The sequence below is a fragment of the Netta rufina genome, assembly GCF_964035555.1.
Source record: "Netta rufina genome assembly, chromosome: 11".
NCBI classification, from domain to species: domain Eukaryota; kingdom Metazoa; phylum Chordata; class Aves; order Anseriformes; family Anatidae; genus Netta; species Netta rufina.
The window spans coordinates 3,678,884-3,694,731 of NC_140134.1; the positions used below are offsets into that span (position 1 = coordinate 3,678,884).

General features: G+C 34.1%; 1 protein-coding gene across 1 annotated transcript in view; it reads right to left on the reverse strand.

Moving 5' to 3' along the window:
- Positions 1-15,848, reverse strand: part of WDR72 (WD repeat domain 72) — a gene marked incomplete at both ends in the record, with an annotated part of 110,060 nt that overhangs the window by 77,014 nt on the left and 17,198 nt on the right. The window contains one exon of the mRNA XM_084293161.1: positions 2,676-2,881. Within this exon, the coding sequence (XP_084149287.1) occupies positions 2,676-2,881 (206 nt within the window). The remainder of the gene's footprint in view (positions 1-2,675; positions 2,882-15,848) is intronic.

Sequence of the window (15,848 nt, forward strand, 5' to 3'; positions counted from 1 at the left end):
ATTTGCCAAAGAAGCAAATTAATAATGAATTAGTGATTGTTTATACGCATTTTGATAAAGACTTTTGAGAACCTGAAATTTTCATGATAGTTTTATCTGTGTCATCATTATATACATAATAATACAGCATGAAGTGTTGAACCCACTGATATCCACAGAACTTCCACTAGTTTCATAGAAAGTGGATTTCAGGAAATTATTTCAAGATGCTAAGCCACAGTGTTCCAAAAGAGTCAACACAAAACACTTGGAAGAAAAAAATGAAAAAAATCCAGAATAAGAACTAAGAAAAGTGGTAGAACTCATAAGAAGCCTTTATTTGAACTTCATTAAAAAAAAAGTATCAGGTATAAAAATCCACAGGGCAGCATGCTCCCTTTGTGCAGACCACACTGGGTTTCTGGAAAAGCATTAAGTGGACCACCATTGTCATTATCTTCCCAGGTTTGGCTACACCCTATACATTTAGCCTCCAGTATCTCCCACAGGAATCTACAGAATCTTCTCTAATGGAGACAGAAGTGGGGAGAAATGCTGGATGCAACGGACAGCAGATTTTAGTTGAATGAAGAGCAGTTTTCCTAAGTACAGATCTCCATTTGTTAAGGAACTAGACTAACATAACATGACTACAAAGACAAAAAATGAGAAGGTGAAAGAAAAGAGGTATTTTGACAGTCATAGGAAAGTCCAAGAGCCATCAATAATATTCTCTCAAAGTTTTTGTTAGAACAAGGTAACTAAGGAGCAAAGTTTAAAAATGTAAATGGAATATTTTATTGCAGATTCAGAGTAGCTGAGACACATGCCTATTCAAAAAGTGCTATAAATTATTATAACTCCACTGTCACCTATTGTGACATTACTTCCAATTTAAAATCACAATAATCCTTAAAGCACATTAAACTGCATACTTTATAATCTGCCAAAAACTACTTTCCTATATTCCATGAGCAGCACATCTCCCTTCCAGCCACTTTAAATCCATACAATTTTTGATTTAAAATGTATGGCCAAAATTATGATTCAAAGATGCTTATAACTTTGTTATTTCTCTTTAAAAATACTAGAAGAAACTATTCCTTTTAATAAAGCAATAGTGAGATCAGATTCTGTGTCAATGGCCAACTAGCACACCATCTGCCTCACAACATGCTCAGCAGGATTATGCTCTAATAAGACTTTTCAGAAAATGGGATCAAAAAGAACTTTAGAAATCAGACGAAGGTTAGTAAAAGGTCAAAGAGAAATATAAAGAGTTCAACAAGCATAATTATAAACTCAAAGGCATATATAAATTTTAAGTGCAATAAAGAAAAAAAAAAAACAAAAAACAACAGAAAAGAAAGTTCAGAATGAAGACTTGGATTAAGCTATTCTTTATCAGACTGAATTTTGGAAAACCCAGTCTTTCATTTAACACAATCGAAAAAGCCAGGAAAAGCCCAGAGACCATTGTGAAGGTTGTTTCTACATGCAAGCTAAGGGAAAACATTTCTCACCTTCTCATACTCATAGGAAAGTATTTTTGATCTACATTTACTGTTGAAGAATAACAGATTGTCTTCCTCCGATTCATCACAGAGAAAAACTATTCCAAAAATGTATTAAGACTACACTCAAACAAGCAATGTTGAATCCCCATTCTTAAGATATGTTTGTATCAAAAATTCAGTGAATATATTTAACTCATGATAAACAGACTGTGAAAAAAAGGTATTTGCCATTTTGCCATTATCTTCCAGCCTGAATGAGGTAATACATAATCCAGTAAATCTGAGATTGTATTAAATTTGAGATTCTTTTAAAAGTTAGTTTTACATTTAACAAATAACAGCTATTTATAGATAATTTTAAAAAGTAATATACATATATATCTGAGCCATAAGCAAATTTGTTTATGAGCTTTCCACTTTATTTCTCAATATCTTTGTACTCTTTTTCTCAGCTTTAACAGCATATTAGCACTAGTTTCTGTACTTTTTTATATTTTGAATAATAAAAGGAAACAGGAAAACAAGAAGGAAGAGCAAATCTTTTCCATCAGTCACAATTTTTTTGTTTAATTACATTAGTGAAAAAATGTTCAATAAAGCTAGATATTGTGCTCGATCATATCACTCCTGAATACTGACATACATATTTGGTGCCCACTGTGCCCTTTTTAAGCAATAAAGTGTTCCAAAGTTAATTAAATGAAAAGCACTTTCACTCCATTCCCCACTGTTAACAGAAAACAAACAACCAATAAAAACTACTACTGCATGTCAAGAGAAATCTGCACTTTTGTAGAAGAGCAATGAGGGAAATGCCAATGGCATTGTGCCATGATGTGCTTTTCTCAAGACTTCCAACTGAAGTTGTGGGTTCACTTGCCCTGAGGGTATTGCTAATAGATGCAGTCTTAAGTTAGCAGAATAAGCAAATAGGGTCAAAACGTATGCTAAAAATCAAGAAAATCCTTCTGAGATCATCTACTACTGGCTATACATAAGGCACACCTCCCACTTGTTTTACAAAATGGTACAGAAACTGAACAAGTAGGCACATGGCTTTACAAACTTCACACCAAGTATCCACAACATTAATGCAGGGCTCCACAGTGAAGATGAAAGGGTAAATAATTTGTATCACAAATATGTGCCCTAGAGAAATGCATTACTTTGCATCCTTACCTTATCTGAAGATTTTTCTGTATGAGTAAGATTATAAGAGACCATGCCAAGCTTATAAGAGCTAGAGGATTTGTATTCAGGATTTTTATTTCTTTTTGACTCTTGAGATATAGGAAGTAGAGCATCTGCCACTAAGTATTCTGAATCTTCAATGGAAGAAAGAATTGCTTTTGCTATTTCGCCTGTTTCATGCCGTTCCAGTGTGCCTAGAAAAACACAACACAATTTGTAATTTTTTCAAGGAACTACACTAATACACATTCCCATTTGAATATTGTGACAATAACACAATATTTACAACAAAATATTAAAATATTATATTAACACAGTACACTTCATGTAAACAGATAAATCATTAACCTATATTCATAGACAAGCCAACTAATTCCTTACTTTCTAGACATTAAAAATGTATATTCTACACAAGATTCTATTTTATAGCATTATTACATTTATTTATTTTTTTTAAAAAAAGCTTAACTACTGAAGAGACTCTAACAAATACCTTAAACATCAATAGACTTAGTATATTCTGTATAACATGATGTCAGATACAACTTTCAAAAGGAGTGAAGAAATTTCAAAACACCACTTTCCCTAACTTTAACTCTCAGTTGCTTTCCTTCCCACAAAACCTTCAGTGTGTAATTAACAGTGTAAACAATAATATGTTTATGTAATATTTTAGTGCTGTCCTCTAGTGTTCTGGGTTACAAATAGCAAGGGAAAGCTCAAAATTTTTCATTCTGTTACTTAAACCCATCTACCTCTGAAACTTTTTAAATACTTGAATATATTACACCTAGCTTAAGAGTCAGGAATATGAATACAATGTTTCATGGACTGCTTTATCAGTTGTGTGAATATAGGGAATCTGATTCTTTTAAACATTGCATCCACAATACAGGCAGATTTGAGTGCTATTTCCCCAAGGAACAGCTTCTGGCTCTGCTCTTCTTCAGTTACTTTCTTCAGTTTTCTTTTCATTCTTACTGTACCCTCTTCATTTCTCCTGAAGAACAAATCATTTACCTTAGGCTTTGGAAATTCTAGTCGACATGGAAAAATTGTAGAGTCTAAAATTAATCTAGTTCTGACTAGTGACTGCTAATTCTTGATACTTCTGACTGTATTTTTCCCTCTCTTCATGTGATTTCCTAGGTTAGTGCAGAGGAGTGAAATGCTGTCAGGAAAGCTAAATATGATGTCATCCATTTGCTCATGTGTTGGAAGGCTGACAGTCCCCAATGGAAAAAGATTGTTTGATTTTGTTTGAAGACAGCAGCACACCTCTTTTCCAGAGTCTCTGGGCTGTTTATGGGTCAGACAGAATGAAGACCTTATGAATTTGCTCTGTTCTCTCTCCTTCAAGTTACATTCCCAATTAAAACTTTCTACCCCTTTTTATGTTCTACATAGAAATTGTATTCCCATCCCCTCCCACCAAGATATAAGGTCTGACTGGAATCAGGAAAAATTCCACACACATTTTTCTATAGCACTCTAAATGCTAAACTTTGGAGAATAGAAAACAGGGCTCAATATCTGAAATTTGCAGGATATTTAAACACAAACAATTGAAATAATTAGAATGAACATTCATGACCAGAAGAAGATATTCCAGTAATAGTACTTAATTCATAACTAACATTAAAGCTTTGTAACTGAGCTTGAGTATATTTTAAAATGAGATCCTAATAAATACTACAAATTTCCTCCATGAATTAAACTCTTGAGAAACTATTACATTTCCTATAAATAGCAGCAATAAGAGACATGTGAACAATTTAAAAGTAAGTATCTGCTATAATGTGACATATTTTTCCTTAAATTTAAATTCTGTGTAGCCTCAAGTAATACAACATGAATTTCCCCTTTCATTGTCAGTGAAGGAAAAAAAAAAAAAAAATTAACATTGAAGTTTTAACAGTAGCACTTGCTAAAAATATTGGACTGGGATTGAGGGATCTCACACAATGCATTTGTCTCTATAAAATTTCTTTACCTGAAATTTCTCCAAAACTTATCTCTCTTAACTGTAGTATCACCTCAGTTATATGGCCAATAGTCTTCCTGTTCAAAGCACAAGAAAGCAATGCAACTGACTTTTTGTCCCCTCCAACTCAATTGAATGCCATAAACTACACTATATTATTACAGAAAAAAAATAAAAATAAAAATAAAAATAAAATAAAAATAAAAAAATCAGGCCCTGTTCTTTTCAATGTCATTTTCTTCACCCCTTCCCAGAATTTGCAGTCAGTGCCAAGGACTTACAGAAGTGAGTAGGAAAACAAGAGGCCTAAGATCTTCAGTCAGACTGCTTATGAACGCTTCAGGAAAAAAATACTGGCTGCAACATTTCAATATTTCAGGAGCACAAAAATTCAAGGAAGGACTATACAATCCATACTAGACATGAATGAACAAATATTCTTAAAAGTGTTATCATGTTTGTAAAGTTAAGTTTATAAGGAAATAATGTGGACATTCATTCAATATTAGTTTAGCTTCTTTATGCATACAGAATAGTTTTTGGTGCTCTCCACAGATCTCACTGCATTTTTCAGAACACAAGATAAATAAAAGTCACCAAAAAAGTAGTAGCTCTCCCTTAAGCGTGGAAGACTAAACTCTCACTAAGACCTACCATTGCAAGTCTACTATACAGGAAATGTATATGTGTACGTGCTTCTACCCATCCTTGTTTTTCATATCACTGTAATCTGTACAATTCACTACAATTAACTACACGCTCAGCTACTTCAGAAAGAAGTACCATAATATACCTGTGAAATAGTAGGATATTACCTTTATGGGCAAGGAGCTAAGGCAGAATTTGTGGAAAAATTCTTAATGAATCCAATAATTTTAGGGGCCTAGTATTAAATTTTAAAGACCTGTTTTTACATACTCTTTAGTATTAGACAGCTTCAAATATGCAAAACAGGCTTTGCTGGCTGCATTTACACCTAAGTGTGCCTCACCATCCCTTAGCTCCTTGCACAAATAGACGGACAGCAGTATTTCTCTTTTGAAGACCATTGCCTGAATGAAATAAACGAGCAGTCTTGATGTATATGAAAGCAAATCAACATTTTATATGGATTTATTTCCAAATACTGGCAGACATACTTCTACATCCTACAGACTTGTGGATGCAAACTGAGAAACCAAACAGATTGAGTTGCAAGTGTTCAGCAACTGGTTGCGGCAAGATCATGCCACAGCAAGTATACTATTTTGTAGGTATAGTTTGGAGAAAATTGATTTCTTATAAGCCACAGAAACACATCCAGGTTCATAATGGGAGAAAAAAAGAAAAAAAAGACCCCTTGACATACAAGAGTAACATAAAAGAAGCCAGGTGGGGATTAAGAAAAGTGCATTTGTAGACAGGAATTTCACATAGGAAATTCCCTGGACAACCAGCTTCGTTTACTACTGACAGAAGGCTATGATATCATAAAATCAATCTCAAAAACTTGAGTTCCACTTGGAGTTCCATCTTAAAGCTATTTATTCATAGCGGCTATCTCAGGTTCCTTATAATCATAAGTAACATCTTCCAGAAGAAAGCTCTGTTCTTAAAGGTGTACCTGTTTGCATATACTTCTAAGTCATAGAGCACAGTATGTTTATAAGCATGGATTTGCATACATTTGAAGCTGCAATAAAAGGGCACAGAGTACACAAGGAAACAATTGTGATGATGGGGGAAGCTGGGCAATCGTGGAAGTACTAGAAAACATTTATCCTATCCAGTTATGCTTGCATTTCTGAAGAGACTGAAATACTCATTTGCAAAGCGAGTAGGCAGCAGAGACGAAGGAAGAGGTATATGCTGGAAATCCTGAATACAACTATACAAGAAAGAAGCATGTTAGGGAGAAAACTGTTTATGTAACAAAGATTCTGACCAATGCAGACAGTTGAACAAATACAGGGGCTAGGTGGTTTGTTCCAGAAACTGTAGCTACAAGTGCTGTCCCTAATCTTAAGGGAAAACAAAAATAAAGAGCAATAAAAGAGACTGTACATTTGAAAGCTGTCTTGTTTGTACTCTTTCCAATCTGGAGTATTTTAAACACAAATGAACCCAAAGCTTTTGACAGGGAAGGTTAAGGTACCAATGAATGAAGGAGAAAATATTTCCTATATAGCAAGTCCACTGCTATGACCCCCTACTATACATACAAAATACAGGAAAAAGTCTTTATCTCTCTAAGGTTGTGACCATGGCAACCAAGTCTTATGAACAGACAAGAGCGGAGTATTTCACTCTCCTGGGCAGCTTTGGACCACTAGATGTGACTGGCTAGAGACTGTTACAACATCTTATTCTTTTTCTGGACCAAGTACTACAAATTGGGTCTCTTGGTGTTAGTGCTGTCCATGCAGTTCTCAGGGTTCTGCTTTTACTGAATGATGCATTTTTACTGGGGAGGTCATGCATATTATCTTTTTCAAGACAAGGTATTCACTGACATCACATGACCTGTCATATCATCAGGCTCCAGTGCTTTCTGTTTGCTATCACAGCTAAGTATTGAAAAGACATCCTCAATACTGCAGTGCTGCTGTGACCTAGTAACTCAGCTGAATTTTATAGCAGAGGTGCTCTATGTGAATGACAAATGGTTTTAGAATTGATGTTATTTAAAAAGATCATGCGGTTAAGAACAAGTCTTTCTTTAAATTTACTAGTAGCCAAAACAAAAATCACCACTTGTCAGGCCAACTATCATCTGCATGATATTAGCTATTTCTTGGTGTTTTATTTGTTATCAAAATATTCCTTTCCATAAATATCTTTTTCATCTGAAGAGCATCCACCTACATCTTTTCTGTGCTGGTTGAGTCAGAGAAACAGAACTTACACCTTCCTCACTATAAAATGCTTTATTATTTATTTTTTTTTTTTTTATTTTTCAAGCAGTCTACCATTCTGCTTCAAGACAGTATTCAAGCACTTGAAAAAAATCTCTGAAATGTTAGCTCTATCACAAGTATCAAATAGCATAAACTAGATGGAACAAGCATTGTGTTAAGTTAAAATACACAGTTCAAACCAATATTGAGACAGAAAACTAAATAAATAAAATCTAACAAATACAGATGGGATAGACCAAATAATATCCTGCCTATTGAAATGTATTTATTTCTGAAATTATATTTTACTATGACTTCAGCACTGTATACAGGAGCAAGTAGAATAGTTGTCACTGAGGAAAATGGACTTGGACTTGGCAGACTGCTGTGGTTTCCACATTCAGAAGACTTCTGTCATATAGTCTGATGAACATTGAGATTCTTCAGAATACACATTTTTAGAACTGCTTTAGTAAGTTTGTAAAAATGTTAAGTTAAAAAAAAGCAAGAAAGAACTATGTAAAGAAAAGTTCTGACATTATCTATGTAGTGCACAGTGTAGGCAAAATTCTCTAACACAGACAGTCCTCATCTCAAGATTTCTGCTGCAAACAAAATACCCTGAAAGAACGGCCAGTAGAACTCCCATTTGCTTCTTCACTCCACTATTCTGAACAGCTAAAGACAACAAAACTGTAACAAGAATTTAGTACATGTAATGTATGTCAGCAAAACTGAAGAAGTGAACATTTCTGAACTTAGTAAAGATGAGCAGTTTCACTATTCTTATATTGCCATCTTAAACTATTTTTTTTTTATTGCCATCTTAAACATGGAGCACGACAATCATCCCTTAGTGTCTGGAATTAAAAACATCGAATAGAGTTGAACCCTTCAGACCGCAATGACCATGTCAATCAGTTTTCCTTTCCACTACTTTTTTTTTTTTTTTTTTTTTTTAATATCCTACTTAATTAATTAGCAATAAAGAATGGACATCAGCTATCAACTATAAGAAATCATACTTTTTAGAAAATATATGGAATTAATTATATATGTTCTACTGAATATACATGAAATATATGCAAATATAAGTACATAAGTATATATGGTTCAAATAACATATATTAAATATAGATGTACTTTACTATTCTCTGCACAAAATACACACCCTTAGCTTCTCCAGGCTGAAGAAAAGACGATATTGCTTTTTCAACAGACCTGTCCAAGATCCAGTACTTTCTACATCACCAAGTTACTGAATAATTTCTCAGATTTAGACAACTGAAATATTTGAGTGGAATCTACTTACTAACCTGAGGCTTACTTCCAAGATAACACAAAAAGAACAAAGTTTTAGCTTAAAGGTTTACCCATGAAAAAAATCAAAAACACATCTTCACATTTATTGATCATTTGAAGTTCTAAAATATGCTAAATACATGTAAGTGAGTGCTGATATTTTGTGTCTTAAAAAAAAAAGGACTTAAGTCTCTGTGTATGACCTGTAATGAGCAGCTGAGGATACTTGATTAATTCTGCTTAGAGAAGACACTGAGGGGTGACCTCATTGCTGTCTCCATCTTCCTCAAAAGCAGATCTTTTTTGTGACTAGTGATAGGACATGAAGGAACAAATTAACACTGCATCAGAGGAAGTTCAAATTAGATGTTAAGAAAAAGTTCTTCACTAAGGGGGTGATCAGGTACTGGAGTGTCCCCAGGGAAGCAATCATGGGATCACCTTCCAATTTATTCAGTGTTCAAAGTAACACAGTGTAAATGATAACATGACTTCTGCACAGAGCTACTAACAAAGAAATATTAGTTAATCCAGACATTCTTTAATGTTGCACTGCATATTCCTAGAATTATGGTAACATTGGCCAAATAAGTTATTTTGCCTCTGGTTCAATAGTGTACAGCAGGTTCTCCCTTTCTCTAAGGATGCCTCTTAAGCATGAAGTAGGGAGGAGGAGGGGGAAACCAAGATGTCAAGATGTCAACCTACGTGGCGTCTGCCCTAACTGTTGATGTTGAAGGTCAGACCATGACCTAAGAACAGAAGAGCTAAATCACTAGTCTTTTTCTAAACGCAAAAAGCTCCCTTTGGGGGAGATATAAGCATCTCAGTCTTCAATTAACTCCTAAGAATGCAGCAGAGTACCTAATATTTGATCCATAGTTTTGTATTAAGTGATATTTATTAACAGTAACGTCAGAAGCATGAACAACTGTTTTTTGTATAAGCAAGCAGACTTCAGGGCCCATATTATGGGTTCATTCACAGACATGTACCTTAAAAATTAAACGTTATTTAAACAAATCATTTATCAATATTTATTTGTGTAATTCTAGAATAAAGAAAGCAAAGATTGTGTGGGTACAAACTGAGCATGTGTAATATGCATGTAAAAGACTAAACGATAGAAAACCAAAACAGACAGATTGTAAACATTTTCTAAAGTATAGGGTTAGACAAGAGAGATTTTAATCAAAATACAGCATGTCTTGGAAAAAAAATTAAAACATGTCATATACCACCTCTTCCTGATAATCTGGCATCTCTGAAAGCCCTCTACTACCTGACTGCTTTCATTAATAACTACAGCAATTTTATCAAAAGCTTAATGTTAACTAGCCAAATATCTGACGAGAGTTCAATAGAACTAGTTAGGTATTATCTCATTGTAATGCCTATTGCAGAATTTGGCACTTTTGAAGAATCGTGTTATACCAATAGTTACAGATGAAGTTCATTACTCTACACACATGAACTGCATAGAAAGGAGACACTAGACTGGTTTCTAAGAAAACCTTTTCACTGTTACTGCATCTTACTCCTACAAACATATAAGTGACTTAGACTTCTGACAAGGAGCATGGGACCCTAGAGATAAACTTTGTTCACCACAAATACATGAATAAATAAATGGGCTTCACAGAAAGTTATTAATAGGCCTTTTTTGCTCCCAATAATATAATGGGGTACCATATGAAAGATTCTTCCTGTACACATGTAGTGTTTCGCAAAAGTGTTACCAGGCGTAGTTACCAAGGAATCTAAAACTTTTTTTTTTTTAATCAACCCATGTCTTTAGGCTATGCAGAGGGCACTTGAGGAGAAAAAAATAAAAAAATCAGTGACTGCTATGACCTTGACCTTAGCTACACCACAGCCTGCAGCATATGAAAAGCAAACACAGGATTTACCAGCTAGGCCATACACTCCATTCAAATCTAGTCTGACTGATGACATGAAATAAAAAGAGAAAGAGAGGAAAAAGGAAAATTAAAGATATCAGAGACTGTAAATCACTAAGTTTTACAAAGACAAAAGGGTGAGAGGAGTAATTATGATTACTTCTACAATTATCTAAGAACAAACTTGAAGTTTATTTTGCTATAGCTTTAAGGGTTTCATTAAAACTCTCCGGATTATTTCCTTACAGTCCCTAAATGAAACCTAAAGCTTAGTTTTCTTAACTGATTAATTTGTTCTGAGGTGAGAAAAGCTATCAGATGTACTAAAAAGATGGTCTCCTTTAAAACAAAGAAAGGAAACGTCACATATCCTGCAGCTTATATAAAAATAGCATAGAGTTTATCAGAGACTTAGACTTTTTTTTGGCACTGGTTGTAAAAAAAATTTTGAAGCGTAGATATCTAAAAATGAACTCTGGTGTTTTAAAGTGTTCTGGCATATATGACTGTCAGACTATGACTACTCCCACCCCCAGCAGAAGTGTTTGAAATCATTTATTATTGTTATCATATTAGTCATGAAACACATGGTGTTGCATAAAATCTTAATGCCTTAGAGCATGGAATCAAAACTGAATAGAACACTTCTGTTAAATACGTTGTCAGTGTTGATGTCTTGTTCCCACCATAGTGGCAACTTCAATTGAAGGGGATTATGTAGCATCATTACCATTTGCTTGCTCAAACCGGAGAGGTTTATACAGACTCCATCCCATACTACAACATATATGGACTTCAGTGAACAGAAGTCATAACAATTCCTTTTCTTCTATGAAAAGCTATACACACATAGAAAATTGTGTAAATATCAACATAAAGTTGCAGAGACAGGAAGGGATAACACAGAATATCAGCTGAGGTAGCTTGCATGTTTATGCAAGTACAATGTATTCTGCACATTATAACCTTTTAAAATTATATATGCCATTGGATTACTATAGGTGTTAAGTGAAGTTAGAAGCAGTGAGTCTGCACCTGACAGGAAGATGCCAAAAGTTTTCTTATTAAAGCCCTCATACTGTGATAACCATCATGTCAAAATACATGAAAATATATTCATAAAAGGCTTGAAGTAGTGTAACAGAAACTGGGAGTGCAGCACATAATGTAGACAAAACACTATGCAATTCTACACATTAGTAAATGTCTGTCCTCCAGCATTCAGAAGTGCATGAGAAAACTAAATACTGAAGGAATTTGTGCAGTTAGATTTATACAGGTGATCTTACCCTTAGCATCAAGTTTTTCAAAGCTTAAATTTTACGTTTTACTTCCTTCAAACATCTCAAGCATAGTTACATAGCTACTTTAATAACCTGTTTTTCTTTAGCAATTTAGTTTTCAGAATGCTATAATTATTTCCTTTGCTATTTATAACTAATTTAATTACCCCGCATGTAATAAATGGTACAGAATATTAACATGTAAAAGGTAAGAGGTAAAGATCCATAAACAGTTCAGAAGAGGAGTGAACAAAATAGATGAACAGAAGTCAAACAATGTCTCATGAATCATGTTTCCCAAGAGTGCCCATTTTAGGTAGCTATAGTAAAATCACTGTTCCCGTTAGTAGAAACAGATCATACCTGTATATTACTATCGTGACAATGGAACAAAAAGGTTGATTAAGCTACATTTTATTTTTAACTTCCAATAAGCATGTTGTTAAATAATAAAACAGAACGAGATTTGCAGGGAAAAAAATATAGTAAGTTACTAGATGATTCTGCAAGCATGATGAATAAAGTCATATTAAACTAGTAATAACTCAAAACTAAATCTACCTTCAACAAATGACATGCTTAAAAAACTCTGTCCATTCTTTCCTCAGTCTCTATATATTAGATTGAAGTGTGGCTCCATAAATATGGTGTGTAAATCAGGAAGAAAACTGATCCTATTATTGCTGCATCTTACACTAATATTTACCTTTTAAAAAAAAACAACAACAAAAAAACCTCAAAGATGCATTTTCCTGAGCAGATAATAAGAGCAATAGATAAGAGCTGATTTCCTTATTGAAGTGGATTTCAAGTGGTGGCTATTGAAGAAAATATTCTGCACTCTAATTTAAATAAAATTTGTTATTGATTGTCATATTTGTCTTCTAGTACACCAATTTGGAATGTATCTTGTATACATGCTATGTTAATATTCCATATGTTTTATTAGATCAATATTTATTGCCATGGAAGGATATTCCACCTTAATGGAAAGTCTCTGCTTCCATATATTAAGCTGTAGGCAAAATGTTAAACTACACAAATATTAGTTCGTAACATCTATATTACTACTTACATGTATGCTCAGCAGCAACATTTAAATTTAACATAGAATAATTTTACTTAGTTCTGTAAATCAAAGTACTAAGGATGAAATGCAATTCATCTTATTCTGGACTTGTAAAAGCAGTAAACAATTCACTTAAACATCCTTCCCCTCCACCCCCCCCACCCCCCCCCGTCTTCTTGTAGTTATTGGAGGAGAAAAAATAAGCACTTCTGCTTATTCCTACTCCCTCCTATTCATTAAAGACAGAGTTTAAACTACTAGTTTATAGGTAGATGTCTAAGTGTAAATACATGTAAATGCCAAGTTATTTAAGGTAAACTGTAAATTTCACCTAGTCAACTCTCGCCAGTTAATGCACTTCAGTATAAAGTATCATTAAATGCTTTTTTTTTTTTTTTTTTTTTAAATAGAGGCAGCCCATCATACTCATTGGCAATTTCCCATTTACAAGGTAAAATAAAGTATCTTCAGCGATCTTATGAAAATTGTACAGGTTGCACATGAAGAAATACTGGTTTAGATTTAATCTGTGATGATGTTCCCACCCCATAAAACAAGAAAATAAAAGCCTGCTAAAAAGATATTTTGAGCTTCTAAATGCTTTCTGAGAAGTGTTGACCTCCCTCATAGGAACTTGAGAAGATGAACTGTAATGTATAATGAAGTCTTTCGTTTGTTTAAGGGTTCATCCTCTTAATTACCTGGTAGGACAGTTTTGAAGCTAAACTGGTATCGCTAAAAGACAGTGATAGGTACTAGACACCCCTAAACTTTTGTGAAGTCATTTGTCAAATTCAACAGAATTACTGCAGACTCTACAGCAGTGTAAATATTTAAGTATTCATGGAAATTCCTTAATTTTGGGATGTGAATTATAAACAGACTGGCTGTTTTCCCAGTTATCCATTAACTCCAGCACAATAACAGTTCCTTTCCCCCCCCCCCCATTTAAAAAAACTGCAAACAGTGATATACAAGCCTGACACAAAATCTGTTGACTTTCATTTAAGGAGGCAAAGCTTCAGTCAGGAAACTAACAGTACAGCCAGAAGAGAAATACTTCTTGACTATAGAAATGACTAACATTTTAATCTTATGTTCATATCCATAATGGAATCCAAACACAAAGCTGTCACTTAGACTCTATCCTCTTTAAATATCAGGGGACATGCTCACAGGTAACTGCATCAACAGTTAGTACTTTGCATGTCTATCCATTAACCAACAGATCAAACTGTAACGGAAGTCTGCTTTGTTCCTGCTGAGTTTTGTCTGTGATGCTGTATACATCTTTCCCTGTACCTCTGAATAATGCTGTCTGCCTGAGTGATACTGAAGTATCTACATAGCTCCTGATCTAGGTCAGGCCAATTTCAAGGATCAATGCTATGACCTTTCATGTTCTCTTGGAATAAAAACATAACTTACATTAAACCAACTACAGTATATCTTAGTAGGCTTTCCTGAGTATTCTCTCTAGGTATCATTTTTTCAGATATATATTTCAGTATATTTTTCAGCTATATTTTCACAAATATGGAAGAGAAATACAGAAGCTATTCACTAATGTAGCAAATAACTGCATCCCTTATTTACCAGATATTCCTTAATTGTGGTGACTGTAGTTCTCCTTTCGGCCTGATGTTATTAGCAAAAGATACAAAAACATCAATTAAAGGTGCTTTTAATTATCTTCACCCTTCTTCGTTATATAATATACATGAGTAGTGGCATCCATTTTACTTCCTGTGAAGCAGGCATTATTTTGATAGCTAAAGGGGACAAATATACTCTGATTTGTCTCCCTGGTATCATTAAAATCCTACACTATTAAATCTCAGTGATTCACAAAGAACTCACTATATTTTCACATGACTTCATCTAGTTGCACTAGAATACAGTTGCAACTGAGGTACATTTGTCTCCCTTTCAGTCCCTTAACTTCTTGGTCTGCTTTGCTCATTGCATTGTGATAGAAAGGATTAGTCTTTTATGGTTTACTGCAAAAGTTTGCATTTTAACTTTACTTTTCTACAGATTTTGAGAGTCAAAATAATTTTCCACATTGCTAAACACACACAGCAGCAGCACTGAATTCACTCCACAATAAGTACTGCCCATGAGTGGTTTTTTTTTTTTTTTTAAATTAAGAAAGAACCTCTTATCCTTGCAGTGTGGTGGAAGTATCCCTACTGTCAGTAGTAAATTCAAAGCCCTAGACTGCTTAGGCATCACTTAATTTTGCAAAATGCTTTTTTTCCTGTGCTGACATGGCCTTCTCTAACAACACACATTTAAGGTTCCTTCCAACCTGAGCCTTTATATGTTTCTGATTCATTAAACACTTTTTCCATCGTATAACTGAGGACTCTGAAGTAAACACAGCCTAGACAGGGACTGCACTGAAATGATTTGTGAAGCAAACTGTGGTTCCAGTGTTATACAGGACACATAAAACTGTTTTCATGCAGCTTTAATATGCTCTGCATTTCAGTGCTTCTAGACTCATTATGTAATCTTTCCACCACACAAGGCACGTTACTCTGAACAGCACAGAAACACTATATTGCAACACCTAGTGCAAGTACATTCTCCCATGTTCTGTTGAAAAGTTCAAATAACTGCATTTATTACACTTGTGAATCAGTCTTAATTTGGAGGAAATCTTCAATTTAACTTTGAATACTCAGTTTTAGTTTTCCAAGTTCCACACTTTTGAGCTTCACAATTATATCTAAGGTTTTTC